At 33.6% G+C, this 27,712-nt stretch overlaps 1 protein-coding gene across 4 annotated transcripts in view; it reads right to left on the bottom strand.

Moving 5' to 3' along the window:
- FSHR (follicle stimulating hormone receptor) overlaps nt 1-27,712 on the bottom strand; it is a 243,883-nt gene that overhangs the window by 38,976 nt on the left and 177,195 nt on the right. For 2 of the 4 annotated variants that reach the window (XM_074286805.1, XM_074286800.1), the window contains exons 5-8: nt 14,060-14,131; nt 5,278-5,355; nt 248-316; nt 62-136 (exon numbers count right to left, since the gene is read on the bottom strand). In XM_074286805.1, coding sequence (XP_074142906.1) covers nt 62-136; nt 248-316; nt 5,278-5,355; nt 14,060-14,131 — 294 coding nt within the window. The remainder of the gene's footprint in view (nt 1-61; nt 137-247; nt 317-5,277; nt 5,356-14,059; nt 14,132-27,712) is intronic. The other 2 variants (XM_074286803.1, XM_074286804.1) reach the window with 2 other exon arrangements.

A 27,712-nucleotide genomic window follows, 5' to 3' on the forward strand; every position in this document is an offset into this window, starting at 1 on the left:
TGGCTTTTGATATCCATCTAATATCTACCTAATGAACAAGGGTGAAAGGGTAGCTACTTACAGAATGACTGGTCCATTGGCTCCTTGGAAAATGTCATTAGGTAAGTCTTCCAGGTTAATATTGTCACTAAGATTCCTGCAGAGGGTTGAGAAGAGAAAAAGGGGACCAGATGAATATTAGTAAATAATAGTGCCTGAAGAACCATTTGCCTCTAAGTGGTCTGGAAGACCAGGTAAGCTTACTCACAGCTCATCCAGTTGGGTTCCATTGAATGCCTGGTTCTGTATTTCTTGAATCCCATTCTTATTCAGCCATCTGCAATAAAGCAAGCATTTAAAAACCAATAATGAGATTCCTCCTATTCACAGGCCTTTCAAGTGAGACAGAGGCTCCAGACTTGGAAGCATCAGGGGTAAGATCAGACGACTGCAATTAGAAGCATAAATTTAAAAAATGCCCTCAAGTGCAGCAGCATCGGGAGAGCAGATGGCATTTGTAAGGTGGTGGGCACTGTTGTTCTGGCTCTATTGTATTATGCATGTGGAGGGTTTGCCTGCCATATGAGGTGTTGAGAGACATACTTGTCAATCCTATGGTGCTTATGTTACAAAGCCATTGGCTTAGAGCATTGAGGGTATGATGAAAAATTATTTTGCTTCCATTTTTCCTCACTGCCTCATTCCTTTCACCCATGATAAAGTCAAGCAACAGGCTTATCTGTAGGGAAAGGGGGAATGATTTAATTAAACTGTCAGATAAACTGAAAGCCCCGACTTTCTTTTTCACCCCCCAATTCTCAACCAAAAAATCTGTCCCAGTGACCTGCTTATTCAGGGTTTGAGGTAGAGACTCTGGATTAAGTTAAGAGAAGAAATGACGTCGATTTTCAGAACAGGGTGAAGTGAGGAGTGAGGTTTTGGGAGGAGGGTGAGAGAGTAGGAAGACATTGTGCCACAAGATGAGCCTGAGTTTTGGAGGGTGACTAAAGATATTTGGGCCACTTTTCCCATACTTCTGTGCAAAAAGCAAAGAAAAAGAAATGCTGAAAATCAAGAGAATCCCTCTATTGGGACTATTAAGAGATAGCATTTTATGGTAGAAACAATCATAGATTCAATGCTGAATGGGATCTTATGGAACTTTCAATTCTTCCCTCTTATTTTACATGTAATGAGGGTCTGGTCCATGTGCAACCCAATGGTTTCCTAAGATAGCATCTTGACTTGGAGGACTATAGTGAACTTTTTAAAAGAAATTATATTGACTGGAGCATGATATTCTGTAACCAATTCCAGTTAGTCTACCATGTTGGGAAGAGATATGTTCCATTGGAAGCATACCTGGAACAGTGGTCTTCAAAAGGGGCTGAGGCAGTGTTGGCTCTTTATGTTCGCCTCTGGGGAATGAGATTACATGCTTAATCACTGGGTATAGAAAGACCCATCAATTAAGAGGAAGAGCCATGAAGTCTTCCTTTCTCCAGGTTATATGCAGCCCCTAAAATCAAACCAAACCAAACAAAAACTATACCTCCTTGGATTTTTTCTTCAAATTTCAGAATAGTGTCTCTAACTCAGGAGTTTCAAAGACTGGGAATGTGAGAAAAAAGAATCCAGAAATAAAGTAATCTGGAAAAGCGTTTTAGTCAGCCCTTCCCCAATGTCCTGAGAAACAAGGAGCCATTATCTGGAATGAAATTCCAGAATCCAGCTTAGAAGAAGATGGCAGCTTGCCTTTGGCCATGTAAGGTCAGTGCTATTCAAGATCTGAGCTAAGCTTCATATGGGATTCACTAAAGAAAATGAGGACATATAGTAGAAGACTGTTCTCCTGAGATACTGGAGAAGGTGTCTATTATTACTATATCTTTGAAGTAAATATTCTTTTGTGAAAATTATATGCTTTAAGCACTTAAATGGAATTGGGGTACTAGTTGTTAGTGCGCAAATGCTGGCTCAAGCCATTGAAAAATAAAATCTTCCAACCTCTTAAATGTATAGAGGGACTTGTAATAGAATAGACCCCGGGGGGAATAGAGCCAACATGGATCAGGTAACACACAGATGAGGAAACTGAGACAAAGGAAGAACTTTCTAGGCTTTAGTTTTCAGTTTGGATTAGATTTCTAAAGCCTAATTCTAATCTAAATTATTCTATGGTCATTAGAATCCTCCTTGTGGGGCAATGGCAAGAAGATTAGATTTGGAATCAGAGAAACTGAGTTTAAATTTTGACCCCACTACTTTACTACCTATGTGACCTTGGACAAATCATTTCTCCTTCCTTGACTTCGGTTTCTTCATCTATAAAATAAAATATTAGATAAAATGACCTATTAAGACCTTTTCCAGTTCTAAATTGATTATCCTTTGAACCTGATAAGTAAGATGAAGGTAAGTTGAACCTAAAAAGAAACTCTTTAACTAAGATTTTTAAAACATTTTGAACATTTTAAAAGTAAATTAGGGAGCTAATCAGTATCACTCACTCCTTTCTAAAAGATGAAAAAATCAGAAGCAAGGTGAGCAGGGTGCAACTTATTTTCTGAGACATTCTGGCAATTAGTCAGTTTGCCCTCTAAAGGGAGCCAGATATTCCCTATAGTGTAAATTAGTCATTAGCTCTTTCAGACCACTAGAGCAGAAAAGCAGTAACTTGCTAAAATATACCCCCATGATCTAAGAGAATTTCAACCAGGGATCACTTTATGGCTCAGGAGACTCTGAATTAATGATCCATATCAAGTCTTTCCTGCCACATGGCTGTCATTAACCCAATGTGCAGTCATGTAACAGTGGATAGAGCACCATCCCTGGAGTCATAAGGATCTGAGTTGAAATCCAACTTGACACTCAACACTTATTAGATGTGTGACCCTGGGCAAGTCACTTAACCCTAAATGCCTTGCAAAAAATGAAGAAATAAACCGAGATGGAGCTCTTTAAACATAACCACCTTCATCTTAGGTAATATTGCTTTGCTAGAAAACCTGCTTTATCATATCTTTTAAGGATGGAGATGATCTGGAGTGAGTGAGACTAATCTGCTAGAAAAATACTCTAGATCCTTTTTCCAATCTCTAGAGACATTTCCTAGCAGGATATAAGCCACTTAGCTTAGGACTCCTTGGAACTCTATGGGCTAATCTTCACCTTTTCTCAAACAGGAGGAAAATACTCTTCTTATCTTATACTATTATTATTATTAATATTATATTATTCCTTATTTTCCTTATTTTATCTCCCATTAATTCTTCCTTTTCCTAAGCTGAGATGAAAAACAACCGCCAGTATTAATGGCCAGGATGGCCTTGTCAAAAAGCTGTAATACAAGAAACAATGTAAAGGAAAAGAAAAGAGTTTTAGGAATACAAGGAAGGAAACTGATTTAGCCTGCTTCAAGGAAATTATAATCCAATAGAAAGAATAAGATATGTGCACAAATAAATTATAACTAAAAGTTAAATATAAGAGTAAAAGAGGGATCTTGTCAAAGATTTGAAGGATAGAGAGATTTCCTTCTTTTTTTAAAAAATGGTATTTTAGTCTTCCAATTACATGTAGAATAGTTTCCAACATTCATTTTTCTAAGACTTTGAGGTTTACATTTTCCCCCTTCTTTTCTTACCTCTACCCTCCCCCAAACAGCAAGCAATGTGATGTAGATTATATATGTACAGTTTTGAACATATTTCCATATTAATCATGTTGTAAAAGAAAAATCAGAACAAAATGGATAAGACTTGAGAAAGAAAAAGCAAACAAAAACAAAAAAAGTGAAAATAGTATTCTTCAATGTACATTCAGTCTCCATAGTTCTCTCTGAATGCCGATGGTATTTTCCATCCTACGTTTATTGGAATTGGATCACTCTATTACTGAAAAGAGCTAATCCGATCATAGTTGATCATCACATGATCTTGCTATTACTATGTACAATGTGAGAGATTACTTTCAACAGGGTGGGAGTGGGGTGACTCAGAAAGGCTCCATAGAAAAGGCAGTACTTAAGTTTGGCATTGAAGAGAGAAAAAGGTTTGAATGGGAAGTTGAAGAAATTGAGACAGATATAATTGAAGTGATTTGCCAGGGATTATACAGCGAGTGTGTCTTAGATCAAATTTGAATTCAGATCTTTATTGTCTGTTAATGATGAAATGTGGAGTTTGTAGACCGGTTTGGTTGGAAGACTATGAAAAATGGTTGAGGAATAATATGAAAGTTTAAAAAGCTATGTGACAGACAACATGGAAGGATTTAAATGCCAGGCTTAGGAAGTTGTACTTATTTCATCCAAGAAATAACATATTAGAGGATATATTCAGTCCTATGTCTTATGCATAATAATTTATCAGTTTGGAAAATGGATTAAACAGTAAAACAACTGGGAAACAGAGAAACCAATTAAGCTACTGCAATTAACCAGACTACGGTATACTACCTACACCTTTGTTCTATTTTGTTATTTTTCTAAAAGTCATTAGGACCTTGGGTTTTAAAACAGAAATAGAAAATCATTCCTTTAATATAACTTCAAACTGTAGGCTCTGATCATACATTTTTAGGCAGCCTTATCATTCTCCCAAATATCCTCACTAACTCCTACGTGAGCCTCCTCCTTTCATAGATTTCAAGGACCATAGAGACTGCTTACATTGCAGCTGCTTCATAGTCCCAAGGGATCCATAAGGAGCAGATTATTTACAAATCTGGCTCCTGGCATAGTGGATTAGAAAGTGGCTTGTTATTAATGCCATAGAAAAGACAATGCATTTTTAAAACTCAACCCAAAAAATTCAGAGAACAGAGCCAGCTCATTCAAAAACATAATTGTTCCATAAAAAGAAGTCTCTTTTGTTTTCATCAAGAGGGCCCAACAGTAGCTGGCCTGAATTATTGTGAGAACATATTGCCATATCTTCCCAAACCAGCCTTTCTCCCAGTTTTCCTATCTAGACCATGAACATCTTTGCCTGCAATGCCTTGGCTTTATGAATGCATGAGTTATTCTGTCTTTGCAACAGATGTTACATCACAGGAGACCATCATTCAAAGAGCAATTTTAAATACTTGAATTATGCCACAGAATTATAAATTATTAACACGATTCCATGTTGTGATTCTGATATGTAAAGATGGGAAATGAGGAATATGCATAGAGCAAGAAAATAATTTTAATGGCTGGATGCCAAAGTTACAAGTCAGAAAGATGCATTTTTATTGAGGAGAGCGTGGTATTAAAATACATGTGATATATTTGATTTTTTAAAAACTTACAGGATCACACTTTCAGAACTTAGTCCTGCAAAAGAATTTCTTTCAATTGTTCGGATATTGATGTTATCTTGAATGTCTCTACAAAAGAAGAAGGAAAAATTTCAGATATTTTTGTTTATTAAGACTATGATAATCTGGTAAACAAGGTTCTGAGTGTTTTGGTCTGAGATCAAGATTATTTTTTGATTGCAAGGGCGTTAGTAAAGAAGGAGGAATTGAACATTTGGAAGTGACAGCTTGCAATTTATCTGCAGAGCCACTTCTTCCCATCCATAGACTTGCAGAGATTTCATATAACTGCCATTTGAGGATTTTCTTAGCCGATTTCCCCATTTCTTTCTAGCAAGCAAGTAAGCAAGGGTTTATCATTGCCTCTCCACAGCTGGTCTTTGTGCAGTTTGGCAAATGTGCTTGTGCATCCTGCCATCTGGCAGCACTGGCCTTTTAAGCAGCTAGAAGAGAAAGTTGCTAGAGAAAAAAGACCCTCTTCTAGGGAACAGGCCAAACCCAACAACTCATGGGTCATTTTGTTGCTAGTTTCTGGCTTTTTTTTTTAGTTCTCTTGATAATGATACTGTTCTAATTGCCTTGGTCTGGTATCAGAAACTGACTCTGAAATAGCCCTCACCTCCTTATTTTCATTTTGGGGACTCTATTATTTACAATTCCTTACTGTAACTTTTAGTCTAGATTTTGACTACCAACCACACCAATTCTTTCTTTGCCTTTAATATTCATCTTCTGCTTTTCCTCTGTTCTTCAGCTTTCTTTCAGTTGATTTATTTCCCTAATTCTCAGAAACTTTTCTCCCTTTATTTTTCTTTTGCTGGGTAGGAGGCTGCAGAAAATATCATTAATTTTTTTGTTTGTCTTTTAAATTTGTTATTTATTTTAATCTTTATTTAAAAAATGACTTCTAAATATGTTGCCTCCTTCCAACTCCTGACTGAGAAGGCAAGAAATGTGATCTCAATCATATATATGAAATCAAGCAAAATCATGTTATTAAAAAAGCAAAAAATAGTGAAAATTTATTTTATTTGTATTTAGACTCCATCAGTTCTTTCTCTGGAGGTGGATTTTGTTTTTCACCATGAGTCCTCTGGAATAGTCTTGGATCATTGTATGATCAGAGTAGTTGATCATAATACAATATTGCTGTTACCCTGTACAATTTTCTCCTGGGTTCTGCTCATTTCACTTGTATCAGTTCATGTAAGTCTTCTAAAGTTTTTCTGAAACTACCCTGTTCATCATTCCTTGTAGCATAAAATACACAATCATAACAATCATACACACAACTTGTTCAACCATTTCCCAATGGATAGTCATTCCCTAAATTTCCATGCTTTGTTATCATGAAAGGAGTTGCTATAAATATTTTTGCACATATGGATCCTTTTACTTTTTCTTTGATTTCTTTGGGATACAGACCTTATAAGCATTTTGCTGTGTAAAAAGGTATGCACAATTTTGTAGCTTTTTTGGCATAGTTCTAAGTTGCTTTCTAGAATGGCTGAATCAATTCAGAACTCTACTGACAATGAATTAGTACCCCCATTTTTCCATATTCTTTTCAACATTTGATATTTTCATTTCTGACATATTAGTCAATCTAATAGATGTGATGTAGTATCACAATAGTTTTAATGTATATTTCTCTAATCAATAGTGATTTGAACATTTTTATATAACTATATATAGCTTTGATTTCTTCTTCTGAAAACTGTCTATATGTACTCCTTGACTATTTATCAATGAGAAAATAGAAGAGTTTTCTATATATTTCAGAAATGAGGCTTTTATCAGTAAAACAACCCCACTTTATTCCTTGCTTTTCTTTCATTCTTGACAGCAATATTTTTGTTTATGCAAATGCCTTTTAATTTAATGTAATGAAAAGTATCCATTTTACTTCTCATATTCCTCTCCATCTCTTGTTTGATTTTAAATCCTTCTATTATCCACAGTTCTGGCAGAGAAAAATTTCCATGCTCCCCTAATTAGCTTCTGATATCATCTTTTATGTCTAAATCATGTATTCATTTTGAGATTATCTTCACATGTGATGTGAGTGATATTGTTCTATACCTAGTTTCTGCCAAACTGCTTTCAAGTCTTCTGAGCAGTTTTTGTTAAGCAGTGAGAACTTGTCCCCAAAATGGATTTTCTTATTTATAAAATTCTAGATTACTATGGTCACTTACTACTGTGCTTTGTGCATCTAATTTATTCTGCTGATCCACCACTCTTTTTTAGCTAGTACTAAATTGCTTTCATGAGTACTACTTTGCATTATAGTTTGAAGTCTGCTATTGCTAGACTGCCTTCCTTTTCATTTAATGCATTAATTCTATTTATATTCTTGACATTTTAAAAATCCTTCCAAATGAATTTTTTCTAGCTTTATATAATAATTTTCTGGTGATTTGATCTGTATGACATTAAATAAACAATTAATTTAGATAGAATTGACATTTGATTCAGTAAGTAATATTTCTCCAGATTGTATAGATCTCTATTTTTGTGAAAAGCATTTTGTAATTGTGTTCATATAATTCCTGGGTTTGTCTTGACAAGCATATTCTTAAGTATTTTATATTGTTTGCACTTAATTATTTTAAATAGAATTTCTTTCTATCTTTTGCTTCTAGGTTTTGTTGGCAAGATTCACACATACACATACACACATTTGATACTCTGTAACTTTGATGAAGTTGTTAATGTTTCAACTGTTTTTTACTTGACTCTAGGTTTCTCTAAATTTACTTTCATATCATGGGTAAAGGGTTTTATTTCCTCATTGTTTACTTTTATTCCTCAGATTGTTTTCTTGTTAATTGAATAGTTGTCAGGATGATAGGCATCTTTGTTTTATTCCTTATTGGGGAAGTTTTTAATTTATCCCCATTGCAGGTAATAGATACTACTTTTTTTTTCAACCGACTGATAGAATATCTCAGTTCAAATAAATAGAGGATAAGCTCATCCAGAGGGAATCCTCTCTCTGGATTACAAGCATTGGAAGTCCAATGTGTTGCAGTATGAACTTCTCTTACATATCAGAGGCTCTGGAGATCTTTGTACTTGTTCTTCATGACTGTTTTTCTCCTACCTAGCATTCTCTGCCCATGAAAGCTTTTTCATGAAAACCTCTGGACCAAATTTTACTCCTTATCATTTTAAGCAAAACTCCATTTCCTGTGCTTTCTATTAATTTCTATTAATTTGAATGAGAATGAGTGTTGTATTTTGTCAAAAGCTTTTTCTCCATATATTGGTATAATCATAGTTTTTGTTGGGTTTTTTTATTATTGCTCTGTTATGCTGGTAGCCTTCCTGATATTGAACAAGACCTACATTCCTGATATAATTTCTACTTGGTTATATTATAGAATATGACTGTAGCAATTTCCTTGCCAGTTGTTTTTTTAAAAAAATGTATCAAATTTCATTAGGTTTATTTCTCTATTCTTTTCCTGGCTTAGGTATCAATACCACATTTGTGTCATAAAAAGAATTTAGTAGGATTCTTTATTTTTTCAAATAGTTTATATAATATTGGAATCAATTGCTCTTTAAATGTCTGGTAGAGTTCATTATTAATCCTCTTTGTGACTTGTTCAAATTCTTTTTCTCTAAAATAATATTATTTAAATTTTCTATTTCTTCTTTTGTTAATCTGGGCTGTTTGTGATTTAAAAAATATTCATCTATCTACTTATATTGTCAGATTTGTTGGCATTATAATTTGGCAAAATTGCTCCTAATAATTGACTTAATTTACTTTTCTTTTCTATTTCAATTCTATTTTCATTGGTGATGCATTCACCTTTTTCATTTTTAATACCAGTTATTTGGTTTTCTTTTTCCTTTAATTAAATTAATGAACTGTTTATCACTTTCTCCCATAAAACCAGCTTCTAATTGTATTCATTAGTTTAGTGTTTTCTTTTGATTTTATTAATCCATCTTTTGTCAGAACTTCTAATTTGTTCTTTAATTGGATATTTTAAAATTTGTTCTTTTTCTAGTTTTTTTAAATGTCCAATTAATTGATCTGCTCTTTCTTAAATTTCCAACCAAGTACTGCTTTGACTGCATTCATAAATTAAGATTTATGTTGTGTCATTTTTTGTCACTCTTTTTTGGGGGGAGGGGGGGCTGAGGCAAAAGTGACTTGCCCAGGTTCACACAGCTAGGAAGTGTAAGTGTCTGAGACCAGATTTGAACTCAGGTCTTCCTGAATTCAGGGATGGTGCTCTATCCACCTAGCTGCCTCATTTTTTTTTCACTCTTTAAGACAATTATTGATTGCTTATAAGATTTGTTCTTTTACCCATTTATTCTTTAAAATTATATGTTTCCAAATAATCTTTAATTTATACTTCCATGGTCCTTCCTTAAATATAATTTTTATTGTGTTATGGTCTGAAAAGGGTGCATTTGATATATCTGCTTTTTTCTTGGTTGTTAAGTTGTTATCCCTAACACATGGTAAATCTTTGTGAAAGTGTCATGTATGGGAAAGAAAATGTATATGTCTTTCTATTTTCTTTCAAATTTCTCTAGAACTTGATTATATCTAACTTTCTAAAAAATTATTCATCTCATTAGCTTATTTCTTATTTATTTTATACTTGCATCTACTTTGGAGAGGAAAAAATTGAGGTTCCCCACTAGTATAGCTTTGTTATATATTTCTTCGTATCACTAAATTTTTTAACAATTATTTTTTTAAAGAATTTGGATGCCTTTTAGAATATAAGTATTCAGTATTAATATTACTTTATTGTCTATGGTACCTTTTAGCAAAATGTAATTTCCATGATTTCTCTTTTATTTAGGTCTATTTTTACTTTTGCTTGATCTGAGATCATGATTGCTATCCCTGTCTTTTAAAAAAATTCTTAACTTGAAGCACAACAGGTTCTTTACACTCTGTGCGTAAATCTATCTTTCAAGTATCTTTTTAGTAAAGAACATATTGTTGGATTCTGATTTCTAATCTGTTCTGCTATCCATTTCTGTTTTGTGGGTAAGTTCATCCCATTCACATTCCCAGGTAATATTATTGGATATTTTTGTCCATTCTATCCTCCTTCCTCCAAATGTGTCCCTATATTTTTACCCAGTTCCTCTTCAAAAGTCTGTTTTATTTCTGAAGCACAATAATCCTCCCTTAATCTGCTCTCTCTTAACTTGTCTCCCATAATTTCTCTCCTGTCTATTATAGTTCCCCTTCATTCCCTTACTATTTCTTCTATTACTTTCTTGTTGGGTAAGAAAGTATTCTGTACTCTATATTTTTCTATATACAACTCAATGTGAATGTTATTCCTCCTTTGAACCAATGATGATGTGAAGGAGGTTAAGCATTGCCCACATTTTCTCCTCCACTAAAAAGCTTTTTCTTGTTTACCTCTTTTATGTGAGATGATTTTCCAAATTTTTCCTCTACTTTCTTCTTTCTCTCAATTCTTTGTTCTTTCTTATCCCTAATTTTATTTTACTTTATTTTGTTTTTTGAAATCATCCCATTATAGTCAACTCACACCCATGGCTTCTATGTAGATTCATTCTAACTTCCATAGTAATGATAAAATATTAATGAGTTACTAGTGTCATCTTCCCATATAAGAATGTGAAAATATTATGTCTCTAATGATTTCTCTTTAATATTTACCTTTTTATGCTTTTCTTGAATCTTGTGTTTGAATATCAGATTTTCTATTCAAAAGCTCCAAGATTTTCATCAGGAATGCTTGAAAGTCTCTAATTCATTAAATATCCCTTTTCACCTAAAGGATTATACTCAGTTTTTTTCTGAGTAGATTATTCTTGACGGTAATCCTAGTTCCTTTGCCTTTCAGAATATCATATTTCAAGCCTTCCACTCCTTTAATGTAGGAGCTACTTAATCTTCTGTGATTCTTACTGTGGCTCCATGATATCTGAATATCTTCCTGGCTGCTTATAATATTTTCTCCTTGACCAGGAAGCACTGCAATTTGGCTATTATATTCCTGGGAGTTTTTATTTTGGGATCTCTTCCAGGAGGTAATTGGTAGATTCTTTCATTTTCCATTTGATCTAGGATATTGGCAGTTTTTCTTGATAATTTCTTAAAATATGATATCTAGGCTCTTTCCTTGGTCATGGCTTTCAGGTACACCAATAATTCTTAAATTACCTTTCATTGCTCTATTTTCCGAATGTATTTTTCAGATGAGATATTTTATATTTTCTTTTATTTTTTTCATTCTTATGACTTTGTATTATTGTTTTGTTTTCTCATGAAGTTATTAGTTTCTATTTATCCAATTCTAAGTTTAAAGAAATTATTATCTTCAGTGACCTTTACAACTCTTTTCCCAATTCTTCTTATTAAGAAGTTCTCTTCAGTGAATTGTTATCCCTTTTCTACCATTAGACCAATTCTTTTTTTTTTTTAAGGCTTTGTTTCTTCTATATTTTTTTTGCCTCTTTTACCAAGTTGTTGACTTTCTTTTCATAATTTTCTTGTGTCACTTTTCATTTTTACTCCAATTTTTTCCCTCTCTCTTATTAATTTTCAAAATCTTTCTTGAGCTCTTCCAGAAATTCTTGTGACCAATTTGGTTCATGTCCAATTCACATCCTTTGCTTTGAGGTTTTGTTTGAGCTTTTTTGACAGTGATGTCTTATACTTAATTTTCATTGTTACCACAGTAGCTTTTTATAGTAAAGTTTTGTTGTTGCTGTTTGCTTATTTTTCTATTTAGTAGAAGGTGCACTATCTGAAGCTTCTGGTATTTCATGGTCCTCTTTTCTGAGATAAGTCTGGGGTTCTCTGCTGTTTTGCTGGTCTGTGCTCCGGTCTTTATACCAGGAAGGGACCTGTTTTCCTGTAGTTGCAAATGCTACTGCTTCTCTTGGCCCTAGAACTGTGATCAGGAATGCTGCTCTCCTTCAGTTGCAAGCACTAGTGCTCCTTTCTGCCTTGAAACAATGCCCAGATCTTCTGCTCCCCTATAGCCACAGTGCTCTTTGGGACTGCAACTTAGAACTGCATATCTGGAATATAATAGGGTCATGCACCCAGTGCCAGCAAAGGTTCTTCTCTAATCTCTTTCTGACCAGTTGTCTAACTCCTTACCATCTCTAGGCTGAGAGCTCCTGGAGCTGTTGCTGCCACTGTCCCAACTACTTCTGTGTTCTCCTGTTGGTATTGCCATGCTATCTCTCACCCTCATCCACGATCTCTAGATTGGAAAAAAATTCTAGATTGGAAAAAAATATCTCACCCCAACCTTGTTTTAGATATGTTACACTAGAATTTGACATGAAGCAGGGGAATGATGGAGGAACTCAACTGAGTTGTTGCTTGTAGTTTAACATCTTGGCCTCCTTACCTTAATTTATTTACCCTAGTTCTGGCATCAAGGCAATGACAAAGTTATTATGGATAAAGAGATTAAATAGCTTCTTAAATGATATGACATGAGCAGTACAAGAGTTTCTCCCCAACATCCAATTCTTTTCCCCTAATCTGCCAAAGTGCTCCTTGCATTGGAGATTCATAGACTCAGAATCAGAATTTCTCTATCTCCCTATAGAGAAAGAAAAAGATGTTTTTGACAACTGACTCAAAAAAGTATTATTTGCTTGAAGATCTCCAGTGAAGGAAAATAACTTCCCTGACCTTCCCATTTAAGGTCAGCTCTTATTCCTAGGAATGTTTTTTTTTTTTTTAATATATCAAATTACAATTTTTTCCTTTGCAATTTTTACTATATCTCCTAGTCTGCTTTCTGGGGCCAAGCGACCAAGTTTAATCTCTCTTTCCTTTGACAACCCTTTAAACACTCAACTACAACTAGCATGTCTACCTATATTCCCAATTTTCTTTTCTCCAGGCTAAACTTGTCCAGGTCTTTACCTTTACTCCTCTGAGCCTTCTCTAATTCATCAATGAACTTCTTAAAATATGATGCCCAGTTGAATATAATACTCCTAATGTGGTCTTCCAGGCCAGAAAGCACTAGCATTATCATGGCCTTATTCCTGGAAGCTATAGTTCTCTTCTAAAAATTAACTGTCAGTTTTTCTGATTCCATATAGCCTTATTGTAGTTTACTAAAATTCTCAGATTTGGGATCATCGTGATATGGTGGTGAGCATTGATGTGTCCAGTCTCCTCTTTCATTATTCTTTCCAGGCTCTTCTTTTAGAATGCAAATTAATTTATGGAGGTGAATTCACTAAATACTTAATATCCTTTCTTGATAGAATTTATCAGTTCCTGGCTATCCTTGACTGGAGGGTCAGCAAGAATTCAAAGATTAAAACATTGTCAACTTCTTGATCTTTTCATATGGAAAGGTATGTTATAGGAAAAAAAGTTAGGACAGGTAGCCAAAAACACCACATTTATTGGGGAAAAATTCTTAGGGGGTAGAAAATGAAAGGCTCTGAAAGAGAAGAAGAAATGTTGGTCTAGATGGCTTCTAAGATTCTTTTCAGCTTTAACCACTTCCCTCTCTTGTTGGAGGCTCATCTTATCACAGCATCTGATTGAATAACAGGCTGAATGCTACCAATAAGCTATACCTGGGCTTCCTGTATGATACAAATGTATTGCTTTCTCCCTTTATCTCTGCACACCAACACAGTATGGGGTTATTTGATTAAGGAGTGGCCCAAAGTGGCAATGCAAATAATCCAGCCCAGTGATTTCTGGGTAAAAACAGCTACTGACTGAACTGTTGGAAACAATTTAATTAAAAAAAAAAAAACTTACATTAAAACCTTTTGGAGAGATTGAATCTTATAAACAGCAGGCAAATGCTTAATACCAGTATTTGATATTAACCTAGAGAGGGAGAGAAAAGGAAAAGAACAAATGAGACAGGCTAGCCTAGCTATTGAAAGCTAATGTTTAGTTTTCAATATTATAGAATGTTGATCTTGATAATCAAGAATACCAGCCAATAAAATTGTAAATATTAGCATAGAATTGTGGTATGCCAAATTTAAATTTTCCATTTTAAATCTGTAGCCACATGTTCAGATGAAATAGAAAATTCCATATAATGAAGTATTGCTTTTTTTCTGCTTGAGTGGAGAGGGACATGTTCCTGAAATACAAGAGAATCAATGAGTGGATGGATATGATTTTGACATATAGATCATGACAGACCACAAGATGGAAATGCATAAGACAATTTCCCATACTTGATTTTTTCATTATCAATGGTACCCCAGTCTTCAAAGTCTTCAAATATTAGGATCAAATATTTTCTTTCTTTCTTTTGCTTCCTATATCCAAAACAGCATTAAAAACTGCCTGGATTTTCTTTGTTTCTATGTTTCCCAAATCTTGCATTTCTTCCTTGTTCCCAAAGACACATATATAATTCCCATCTCATGTCTATCTTCTCTGGATTATTACAACTTCATAGTTGGCCCACCTACTTCTAGTTCTTAGATCTTTGGTTGATCCCTTGTACAGCAAAAAGAATCATTTCCCCTCTATCATTATAATCATGTGATCTCATTAAACCCTATTTAAAATCCTACAATGGCTCTGATTTATTTCTAATAAATTTTAAATCCATAATTTGAGGACCACCACAACACATTTGCATTCTTTCTCTTTAGGTGACTTTGGATAGAGGTAGAAAGTAGAGATAAGGAATCCTGCCAATGTGGCCCTTAACTCCCACTATTTTGCACATTTATTACATTTATTAGCCATTCAATGCCATTTTGAAAAGATACAGGGAAAAACTGTGGACATTTCTTCACAAAGAAACATTTTTGCCTAAAATATAATTTATATATATAATCCCAGTTAACACAGATAAATAAGTTGTATATTATTATCATGTATTTAACAAATATAGAACATAATCTTAAGGGAAAGTACTTTGTTTTTTTTTAATCTGGAGAAAGTAAAGTGGTATGGCTAGAAAGAATGTGTGATGCATAGATTTCAGGAGGATTTTCCTGAAAAGACTTGGACAGTTCAGGAGTTGTCACCTTGTGAGACATTAGTTGAGTGAGTTAATCTTTACCTTTGGAACCTCCCCTCCCAAATACTCTGTGATTCAGTGACATTGATTTCTTTGCTGCTCTTTGAACAAGATATTCCATCTTATGACTTTGGGCTCTTTCACTGACTGTCCCCCATGACTGGCATATTATTCTTTCTGATCTCAGCTTTCTGATTTACCTGGCTTCCATCAAGTTCCAGGTAAAATCTTATCCTCCCTTATTCCCATCAATTCCAGTGCCTTTTCATTATTGATTTTGAATTTATTCTATTTTTTTGTACATAGTTAACTGCATTTTGTCTCTCCCTTTAGATTGTGAGTTTTTTGAAAGAATAGTAACTGCTTTTTACCTTTCTTTGTATCACCAGAGATTAGCATAGTATCTTTTACATCAGAGTTGGGGAACATCCAACCTGTGGGCTGTACAAGGCCCTTGAAATTATTTGCTAAGGAAACTGCAGGTGATGAGCTGAAAGCTAGGTACAACTTCCTACTGCTTGAATTCTATGACTTGGTAATTTTGTATGGCCTGTGAATGATGTTATAAATATACAAATGGCCCTTGGCAGAAAAATTGTTCCCCATCCCTTTATTACATAGTAGATGCTTAATAAATGGTTACTAGCTAATTGAGTTTAACTTTCATTATATCAAGAAAGTTTTCTGTGTAAAAGAGTTTTTGTGAAGAAATTTTAACTGCTGCCATGAGAACAGTGAATTGTTTTAGGTCTGTGGTTTTTTTTGTTTATGGAAGAATCAGATTTCTAGCTGATATTTTGTAGTGTGATATAAAAGAGGTTTGAGAGGCATATTTAATTAATCCCTTCCTTCATCAATATAGCATATAATTAATAAAAGAGGTCATTGAAACTCTCAAATGTCAAAAGACCCCTCAGAGAACCCCTCAACACTTATATGCCCTTGGAAAGTGGGTATTTCTGAGGGTGGCAATCAACTCTTATTGGTGAACAGAGAATAAATATTATAATGAAAAGTAGACCTATTCTAATAAGGTGCGGGGGGAGATGAGTGATAATCCAGTCTTGGATAAAGGGGTGTTCTATTTTCCAAACTATCCCAACTAGGGCAATCAAGACAAAGGAGTCCACCTTTACTTCATCCTTGTTGAGTGGAACACAAAGGGCTGTAATTCATCTTAGATTAATTTTATTTGTAAGGTTTTCTAGTTGGGAGGAGTCTCTCATTCAGGATCAAAAGGACATTAAACTGTCCTTCAGTTCAATATAATTCAATAAGTGATAATTAATGTATGAGAGAAATAATCATTTGTCTCAGAGGTGATTTTCATTACTAGCTTTCTCAGAGTCTATACATTACTGAAATATTAATTTCTTTGTATTATTAGTTAATGTTAATAAATGATACAGCTCACATAATAGGATTTTAAGTTTTACCACTTTGTGCATAGTCCACATAGAAGAATTATATCTTAGTCTACTATTTAACTCATTATCCTATTAATTCTTACCATTTCAAATTCCAAGGTAACTCAGAAGTGTATTTTAATATTTCCTTATTGACTACAGAAGCTGAAACTCCTTTTTCTCATTACTTATCAGTTCTGAATCACTACCCCAAGCTTATCATATGCATTTACTTAATAAACTGGAGAATCATTTTTTTCTCTTATGTCATTGCTTATTTCTCTCTTCTCTATAAAAATTTCCTAATCTCCTAGACTTAAATAAATATCAGTTATTGGCTGCACAGTTTATTAGCACTATGACAAAAAAAATAAATAAAAAAGACATAAGCAATTATTTACAGTGTTTCAGCTGTGAAAAAGATCATAATCTGAGTTATTTTTAACCATTCCTGATACTTTTAAATTGTCATTATTTTTAGAACACAGTTATTACATTCGGCTCAAAGTCTTTCAAACATTCTCTTTATAGGGGCAGCTAGGTGATACAGTGGATAGAGCAGGAGGATCTGAATTTAAATCTGGCCACAGACACTTAACACTCCCTAGCTATGCAACTCTGGGTAGGTCACTTAACCCCCAACTGCCTCAGCAGAAAAAAGAAAAAAAAAAGTCTTTATAAAGCAATTTTTCAAAATGAACATTACAAGAGTTCTCTCAGGGAAGAAGTTCTATTTATCCTTTTTTTTCTGTACCTTACTCAATTTCTCTTCAGTTAATTTCAGTTAAATTTCCAGTCTCCTCAAACTTTTTATAGAATAACAATCTCTCAATCCCTTTTTAGATGACAGGTACAACTCAGTCTCTTAACATATAATTATTAAAACTGTCTTCTCACAGACTTCTCATAGACCAGAGATAAAACTTATACATTCCCAATTACTCCCTGAAGAATGGCCATTAAAATTGTCAATTCTCAAGATTCCAAGAATTTTTTTTAAAGATACAGTAAGAGTATGAGAGGGATGTGAGGGTGTAGGGAGCTATTGAATTTGATATCACACTAAAAGCATTGCTATTTATTTAAGCCTATTGACCCAGTGTTTGGGATTAAGAGAATATTAAAAATATTTTTATAAACCAAGGTTAAGGTTTGGAGATAATCAACTGATGAAGTTTTATGTTTGTGGTAGTTTATGGACAAATGTGAAAATATGCTTCTTAATTATATTTGAAATATAGTTGAAATAATTAATATGGAAACGAGTGAAGTAGAATCCTCTTGAGTAGGGGTTTGTTTTATTTCTCCCAGAGCAATTAAGATATCATTGACTTAAGATAGTGGTGTCAAACGCAAATACAATCTAGAGCCAATAACTCACATATAAGAATCCCTGTAGCCTTCACATTGACTTATATAACTATATATTAATATTATCTATTTTTAATTGTATTTTTTATTTCATCAAATATTTTCCATTTTCATTTTAATCTTGTTCAGGACTCATTTGGAAGTGTTGTGGATCTCATGCTCATCTTTGCATTAAATCATCACTACATTCCCATCCCCTATGGCATTGTTACATGTGAGTTAAGAAAACAAAACAAAATAAAACAAAACCCTATTACATAGAATATAGCAAAAAGAAAAAACAGAAAATAAAACCTTACTTCACAGACATATCAAAGGTTAGAGTAGGTAAATTCCATTGAATCTATTTCCTACACAGGTTTCATGGTATATATCCATTCTACCCCATTGACTCTCAGACAACTTGAGAAACACTGTCCCAGCCTGGTTAACACATAAGAAAACTAATTATGTTACCACTTATTTGATATTTAATCATAGTAGTAATGAGTGGTTTTAATCTTTTGCAAGTATGTATATATATGTATGTGGTGTGTGTGTGTGTGTGTGTGTGAAATGTTTCTCTAAATTTTATTTCCTGACTGAATTTGGATAATTGATTTATTTAACTATAAAATGAGTACATGGTCCCTTCCAGAACTGATCTATGATCCTATTAAACACTATAAGTCCAGAATGAGGTTATTTACTTCTCTGTTCCCCTGTAGCACTTAGTATAATTCCAGAATACACTAGGGGCTAGATAAATCTCTTTTTGATCAGTTGAAGTTCCCCAAACATCCCCTATTCCCCTCATAAATTGTTAAAGGTCTGTCATGAATAAAATTATTTAAACCAATATTCTTCACATAGATTATTATAAAATTGGAAGTAACCTCAGAAGTCATCTAATTCAAACCATGGTTGAATAAAGTCAGTCAACAAATGTTTCAATAATCAATAAACATTTATCAAAATTTTTTATGTTCCAGGTATTGTAGGAATCATTGAAGATACAAATAAAAAAAGAGAAAGACAATCCCTGCTCCAGGGGAGTTTATAATCTAATTGGGGATGACAAAACAAAAAGAAGCTTTAAAGTTGGAATGTAGGGAGAAGGTACCCAATTTAGGAATGTAATGAAATCAGAGAGGCTCCAAATGAGTCCCCCAGATGAGAAATGACAGATATTTGAGCTGGTCTTTCTTAAATGGAATTCATTATCCCACCCTACAATCAGAGACACAGGGATGAGATAGAGCCCTATGGCAGGATGATGAGGTTATTCCATTGATTAGCTTCCTGTGGTATGGTGAAGTCAAAGAAGTCACAAAGGAAAATCTCATCAACATGGGGAGAAATGAGCATCTTCTTTACATGATACCTAAGAAATGATCAGATTTTGCTAAAAGACCTCCAGTGAGAGAGAATTCATAGTCTTGTAAGAGAGTCTATTCTATTTGTTGATAACTCTGCTAAAGCTTTACATCATACCAAAAATCTTTCCTTTGCAATATGCACTTGTTGATTCTATTTTTTCCTAGTGGATTTAATTACAACAAAATTAATCATTTTTCCATGGGATTAGCCTATCTCAAATTTTGTCCCACAGAAAATCTCTATCTATATATCTATCCAAATATCTTCTTATATAAATGTGTATAATATATTCTCCACTAAAGTATATATTGATGAGCATATGTATCAAAATATGTATTACATAACGCTTTTTTTTTCAGCATAAAAGCAAGTTTATTTCCCCTCATTTGTCTTGAAATTTCTTTCAAACTTCCTCTTTATTCCTCCTAGGGCCTATTTTATATCTTCAAAATCCATGGACTAAGATTTATGGGGATCAGTCATAGTTATATTTCAAAGCTAAAAGTGTGGAATCATTGAATTTGGAAACTGTTGACCTCATCCTTTCCTGAGGCTAATTACATTTTCATTCACTATGTAGGGGAGAAAAACCAAATCCCAAACATTCTGCTTTCTGTTATGTAGAGACATTGTGGTGTGCTGTTTAGAGGGTTAAAGAAACTAGACTGAGAGGATAGCTTGCTTCTGGTCTGTCTTCAATAATCTAAAACTTGAAGTCCAAGCTTTGATCCTTTTATACTTCCCTCTATGACATGGTTCATAGGTTATTGAAATATCAGATTCCTCAGGAATGGTCCTTGTACATTGGTCCCAAGCCCAGGGGAACCAGATACTGTAATATTGAATACAGCAAGGGGTATGTGGAGTGAAGAGTAGGATGGGGCAATTTCAATGGGCTAAATTCCTGTGACAGGGTGAAATGACGCCCAGATAAGGCATAAGTTAGTTGTGCTGTGATAAGAGGAAACACCTTCTGTGTTTGGATTATCAATACAAAATGGTGTGTAAAATTTAAGCTTTCAATTAAGTATACAGATGAATGAGAATTAATACCATCCCTTACTGGTCTTTGTGTTTAACTATGCTATAATTTTATTTTTTAAAAAGTGCATGTAATTTTGTGTTATTAGGAAAGGGGAGTTATACTAGAACAGATTGAAGCTGAAATAGTCAGGAGATTTGATTAGATGATCATGTAATAACCACAGATCACGGAGAAGAATAGGACTACCTAAAGATGGCAGGGTGAAGGAGAAACAGGCATTTAGTTTTCTGAGATCCTAGTGCTAGATCATAGCACCTTCTATTATTGAGTAGTTTATAAAAGATGTGGTAGATGAATACCTAATAGTACCTGATACTTATTACTGAATCAGGCCATGCACTCTTCCCGATTTCAGATTTTGTCACAGATCTGATTTCAAATACTTCCTTATTAGATATGTTATTTTGGGCAAATGATACAACATGTTTGTTACATATTATCCCCATGATAAAGTGGGGATAATATAATAGTAGTGTCTATCTCACTGGGGTGTTTAGAGGATCAAATGAGATAATATTTATAAAGAACACTTAGCACAGTGCCTGTCACACAGTAGGTGCTATAGAAATGCTTAATCTGTTCCCCTTTTGTTACTTTTCATTAATGGGCTGCATCTGGATTTGGTGACCTCCATGAAGAATTAAATGCCAAATACAGAATAAATTCTCTGTTACTTCTGCCTGAGGCTAAGAACCAGATGATTTCTTTAATACAGAGAGCTCTCTGATTAGAAAATTCTCACTACCAAAGGGGGTTAGCACCCTCTCTGTAATTTAAGTTTTAGAGAATTTCCCAGAGCACTGAAAGGTGCCCGTGGTCATGCAATAATATGTGTCAGAAACCGGATTGGAATCCAGGTTTACCTGACTACAAAGTCAAGTCTCTATTTCCACTATGGCAAGCTGTGCCTGCTGTTGCCCGAGGAAAGTGAATTTTGTCCATTTCATTAGTACTTCTTAATCATAATAATAATGTCATTTAAATGGCACTTTAAATAGCTGAATTTGATGGATTAAATTGATCTTATTTGATCCTCAAAACAATCCTGTAAGATAGAAACTATTATTATCTGCAATTTACTGTTGAGGAAACTGAGAGAGGTTAAGTGATTTAGGGTCATACAGCTAGTAACTGATAAAGGCAGGATTTGAAGCCAGGTCTGTCCTGATTCCAAGTTCAGCATTCTATCCACTGTACTACTTAGTCAACATTGTGGGCTATGGCACTTTGAATAACAGTAACCTTGATATGTTTATTATACTGAGATGGGAGGAGTTTTATGAAGATGATGGAGGGAAAAATGCAGGGTTTCCCAAAGAAATCTGTAGGAGTACATTATTTAATACCAATAGCTGAAGCTTCCACAGTACTATGTCTGAAAGATTAGATGGACACTTAAGCCTTTGATCTTTATAGGGGGAAAAGAACAAAAATGAGTGAGAAATACAGTTATACTGAGTTCAAGACATTTAAAAAGATCTAGTGACTATTTGGTGAGATAGATTATTGGTGATTACTCTATAGCTGAGATTCCATATAACCCCAAGATAACTCAAGTAATGGAGTTCAGAGGAATACTCAGTCTTCAATTCATTTCTCCTTTTTGATCAATAAATTCAAGTGTGATGGAAGCTGGAAGTGGGTAATCACCTAGACAGTCTATGTCTCCACAGGTTTGCTTTGGTCAAATGATTGTTTGCTACAAAATTATTTTGATTCACTCAACCAGAGTTCATCTTCAAAAGTAGGAAAAAAGCCTGAGGGTAAAATATAGTAAATTCAAGTTCTATAAATGAATCCTTTAAAGAAAGTAATCTCTCTTTTTGACAGCTAGGATGTCACTTTGAGCTGCTGTTAACACCTTTCCTTCCAGAATTTCTCCAGTTTGGGGATGCAGTTATTAAAGTCCTACAACACATTTTTTTTCAGAAAAGATGGACATTGGAACTGTCATCCTTTTCCATTTATTTCTATAATGACTCAAAGATTTATAAGCCTTTCATTGACAGGTGCCTCTACAACTGCTCATTGTTATTAACATCATTATTTCATTTCTAATGCCTTGATTGTGTCGAGGTGTTTCATTTTCCTTCTTCAAGTTGACAGCGCATGTGTTTCTGTTGGTATGTGTTTACTTGTTTGTAATGTATGCAAACATTTCGCCAAAATATTCTACAACAGAGCTTAATTAGATCAGAACAATTGGGGCTTTTCCCCAGGTAGCTGACAGAACTTGCATTCCTTGTGTAGACAGAAATGCTTAGTGATTGTCTAGTGAGAATAATTCATTTTAAAAAGAAGTTACAAAATGGTGACTAGAATGAGCCTCTCCCTCCTCCCTCCCTTTGAACTGACTTCAAACCTCCACCACTTAGTTGAGAACAAAGGACACATAACAAGTTAGTATACTGTTACCTCCCTTAAGACCCCCGTGGGCACCTTTCAGGACACTTTGCTCAAGAACCCATCTAAAAAGCATTGCTTTTCGATGACTGTCTTTGCTTCTTGTTCAGCCATTTCCTTGCCCTGAAGCCAACATGCAGGGATAAAATCTTACATGGAGAAGAGGTTATGATACCAATTAGCATGAATATCAACTTTTACCTAAGAGTCCCAAGAAAAATAGCACCTTTTGGATCAACTGGCCCTTCATTCATTCTGCTTCTGGATCCAGAGAATAGATACATTCCATCTCTTTAAGTGGGACTCTGAGGATCCCCAAGATCCTTCTGTAGAACCCATGAGATCAAAATAATTTTCAGAATAATATTAATATATTTTAATTTCAAATTAATTTCAGTACACACAATCCACATAAACAAAAGGTCTTTGGGGGTTCTCAATAATTTTCCATATTATAAAGGATTCTGTAGGTTAAAAAATGCTATTTGCAGTGTCTAGAACCACTTCTTGAAGATATATTATTTATAATTATCATATACTCATATTTTAATCTACTTTATTTACATATATCTTCCCTACTAGATAGAAAACTGATGAAGGGGATCCAGCATCCCTAGCTCAAGTTCCACCATTTTCAAGAATCCTTTCTTGATTTCTCAAGTTATTAGACAAGTCATATATTTGTAGGAAGTAGGAAAACAGTCTGTAGACAGAGACAGAGATTGAAGATAAGTGAGGAGTATTGTAGAGAAAGCAACATTCTGGAGAAGATTAGCTTACACCAATACAGTTATAACCATTAGAGAGTGATTAGGTACTAAAATGGATTATACTCTAAGTAAAAGTCAGCATTGTATAAAAGAATATGTGCTATACTTGGAATCACAAGCAGACCTGAGTTTGAATTTTGATTCTGATAGTAGCTATGTGACTATGATAAAATTATTTAATTATATATACCAAGTCCCAGTTATAAAATGGAGATGATATCTATATTGCCTATTTGATAAGAATATTATGAGGATCAAATATAAGTAAAACTTGAAGCTCTATATAAATGTCAGTTATTGATGAATTCTATAGGGATTCGGAGAAAAGAGAAGTGCATCTGAGCAAGAAAAAAAAAGGATTCTGACTGGGATTCTATCCTCACAGAATACCAGAATATCAGAATTCTGCATTCCCAGAAGCTTAGATTTGGTGGTTAGCTAGTTTGTTCTGTAACTAAACAGGAATCCATTTTACAATAATCCCTGACCAGTCCTTTATACGTTTACTTGAAGACCTCTGATATGGCCTTCTTCTAGCATGATATTGACTTATCCAGTACTATTTGCTTACTCTGTTTAGAGAGAATTGAAGGGATTTGGAAGGAGCTACAATGGTAGTTGTAGTATAAACTAAGAAGTTTGGGTTTTTTGGGGGAGAGGAAGTGGTTAGAGTATGAAGACTATATTAATTTTTCCAAGATTACAAAACTATTATATAAAATTCTATGTATTAGATATTTAATAGTTAACTTATATTTTATATATGTATTATATTTTAATGTAAATAAAATATATATCACTATTACATACATAATTATATAAATATATTTATAAATTATTTAAAATACATATTTATATAGTCCTTTATATAGCTATGGTCACAACTATAATTATTTACTTCCTATTGTGTTTCTTATGTCACTCAAATAACATAAATTTGGTTACTCCTGATACATTTCCTTCTAGGATTTTCCATTTGCATTCTTTAAATCTCCTTTGGTGGACATTTCATTTTTTTCTTCTACCTTTTTAATAGGGAAGATAAGCCAGTGGTAAATAGGATGGTAAAGTTATGTTTATTTTTATTAGAATGAAGTCTTTGTTATCACCATTCTATGAGCTAGACAGCTTCAAAAATTTCTTCATAAATATATAGAAAATAATGTCCCTAACTGTCTAACTATAGGCAAGTTATATAACACAACTTAATGATAGTTCCCTATTGATTCTAGGATCAAATATCATATATCATTTAGTCTTTATTTCATTTTTTATCCATTTCTATTTTAGTATAAATTTTATAAAGCAAATTATTTTATAGTAGTATATGTTTATAACATGAATTTTTGTCAAATGAATTGTTTTTTAGCTATAACATCTTCATTGTTTACTTTTAAAGTCAATTTCTTGAGCTCAGGTATAAAACTTAACATTAATTTCCAGAGTCAGCACAAATTTTTAGGCTATAAAGTTTTTTTTGTATTTTGATTTTATTATTTGATAAGTTATCTATCCCTTATAACTTTGTGCTATCTTCAAATTTGTTAATGGTGGTGATTATCCCTTTATGAAAATCATTGATAAAAAGCCCATACAACACTTGCATAATACAGCTTTCTGGTACTTTCCTTTGGAGATCATCTTCAAATGGTAATGGAACCATCAATGAACCCTTTGAGCCCAGTGCTATAATATTTGGGAATATACTATACTATATAATACTATAAATACTATACTATAAATGCTATACTATACTATACTATACTATACTATACTATACTATACTACACTATACTATCATCTGCCCTACAGTTCTATGTCTTTCTTTTCTTTTTTCTTTATTTCTTTATTTTATTTACTTACAAAACATATGCCTGGGTAATTTTTCAACATTGACTCTTGCAAAACCTTATATTTCAACTTTTCCCCTCTTATCTCCCACCCCTTCCCCTAGATGGCAGGTAGTCCAATACATGTTAAACATGCTAAAGTATATGTTAAATCCAATATATATATTCATATTTATATAGTTATTTTGTTGCACAAGAAAAAAACCTGAGAAGGAATGTAAGCAAACAATAACAACGAGTAGAAATGCTATGTTGTGGTCCACACTCATTTCCCATATTTGTCTTTCTGGGTGTAGCTGATTCTCTTCATTACTGAATAATTGGAACTGGTTTGAATCATCTCATTGTTTTTTTCTTTTATTATTATAACTTTTTATTGACAGAACATATGCCTGGATAATTTTTTACAACATTATCCCTTACATTCACATCTGTTCTGACTTTTTCCTTCCCTCCCTCCACCCCCTCCACTAGATGACAAGCAGTCTTATATATGTTAAATATGTTATAGTATCTTCTAGATACAATATATATGTGCAGAACTGAACAGTTTTCTTGTTGCACAGGGAGAATTGGATTCAGAAGGTAAAAATAATCTGGGAAGAAAAACAAAAATGCAAACAGTTTACACTCATTTCCCAGTGTTCCTTCTCTGGGTGTAACTGATTCTGTCCATCATTGATCAATTGGAACTAAATTAGATCTTCTCTTTGTTGAAGATATCCACTTCCATCAGAATACATCCTCATACAGTATCAGTATCATTGTTGCCACGTATAATGATCTCCTGGTTCTGCTCATTTCACTTAGCATTAGTTCATTTAAGTCTTTCCAAGCCTCTCTGTATTCATTCTGCTGGTTATTTCTTACAGAACAATAATATTCCATAACATTCATGTACCAAAATTTACCCAACCATTCTACAATTGATGGGCATTGATTAATTTTCCAGTTTCTAACCACTACAAAAAAAGAGCTGCCACACACCTTTTGGCACATAAAGGTCCCTTTCCTTCTTTAGTATTTCTTTGAGATATAAGCTCAGTAGTAGCACTGCTGGATCAAAGGGTATGCACAGTTTGATAACTTTTTGGGCATAATTCCAGATTGCTCTGCAGAATGGTTGGATTCGTTCACAACTCCACCAACAATGCATCAGTATACCAGTTTTCCTGCATCCCATCCAACATTCGTCATTATTTTTTCCTGTCATCTTAGCCAATCAGACAGGTGTGTAGTGGTATCTCAGAGTTGTCTTAATTTGCATTTCTCTGATCAATAGTGATTTGGAATACTCTTTCACATGAGTGGAAATGGTTTCAATTTCATCATCTGAAAATTGTTCATATCCTTTGACCATTTATCAACTGGAGAATGGTTTGATTTCTTATAAATTAGAGTCAATTCTCTATATATTTTGGAAATGAGGCCTTTGTCAGAACCTTTAACTGTAAAAATGTTTTCCCAGTTTGTTGCTTCCCTTCTAATTTTATTTGTATTAGTTTTGTTTGTACAAAGGCTTTTTAATTTGATGTAATCAAATTTTTCTATTTTGTGATCAATAATGATCTCTAGTTCTTCTTTGGTCACAAATTCCTTTGTTCTCCACAAGTCTGAGAGGTAAACTATCCTATGTTCCTCTAATTTATTTATGATCTTGTTCCTTATGCCTAAATCATGGACTCATTTTGATCTTATCTTGGTATATGGTGTAAAGGGTGGGTCCATGCCTAATTTCTGCCATACTAATTTCCAGTTGTCCCAGCAGTTTTTGTCAAATAATGAATTCTTATCCCAAAAGTTAGGATCTTTAGGTTTGTCAAACACTAGATTGCTATAGTTATTGACTATTTTGTCCTGTGAACCTAACCTATTCCACTGATCAACTAGTCTATTTCTTAGCCAGTACCAAATAGTTTTGATGACCACTGCTTTATAATATAATTTTAGATCAGTATAGCTAGGCCACCTTATTTTGATTTTTTTTCATTATTTCCCTTGAAATTGTTGGCATTTTGTTCTTTCAGATGAATTTTGTTGTTATTTTTTCTAGGTCAGTAAAATAGTTTCTTGGGGGTTTGATTAGTATAGTATTAAATAAATAGATTAGGTAGTATTGTCATCTTTATTATATTCACTTGACCTCTCCAAGAGCACTTAATATTTTTCCAATTGTTTAGGTCTGACTTTATTTGTATGAAAAGTTTTATATAAT

Source organism: Sminthopsis crassicaudata, chromosome 2 (genome assembly GCF_048593235.1).
Source record: "Sminthopsis crassicaudata isolate SCR6 chromosome 2, ASM4859323v1, whole genome shotgun sequence".
In the NCBI taxonomy this organism is placed as follows: domain Eukaryota; kingdom Metazoa; phylum Chordata; class Mammalia; order Dasyuromorphia; family Dasyuridae; genus Sminthopsis; species Sminthopsis crassicaudata.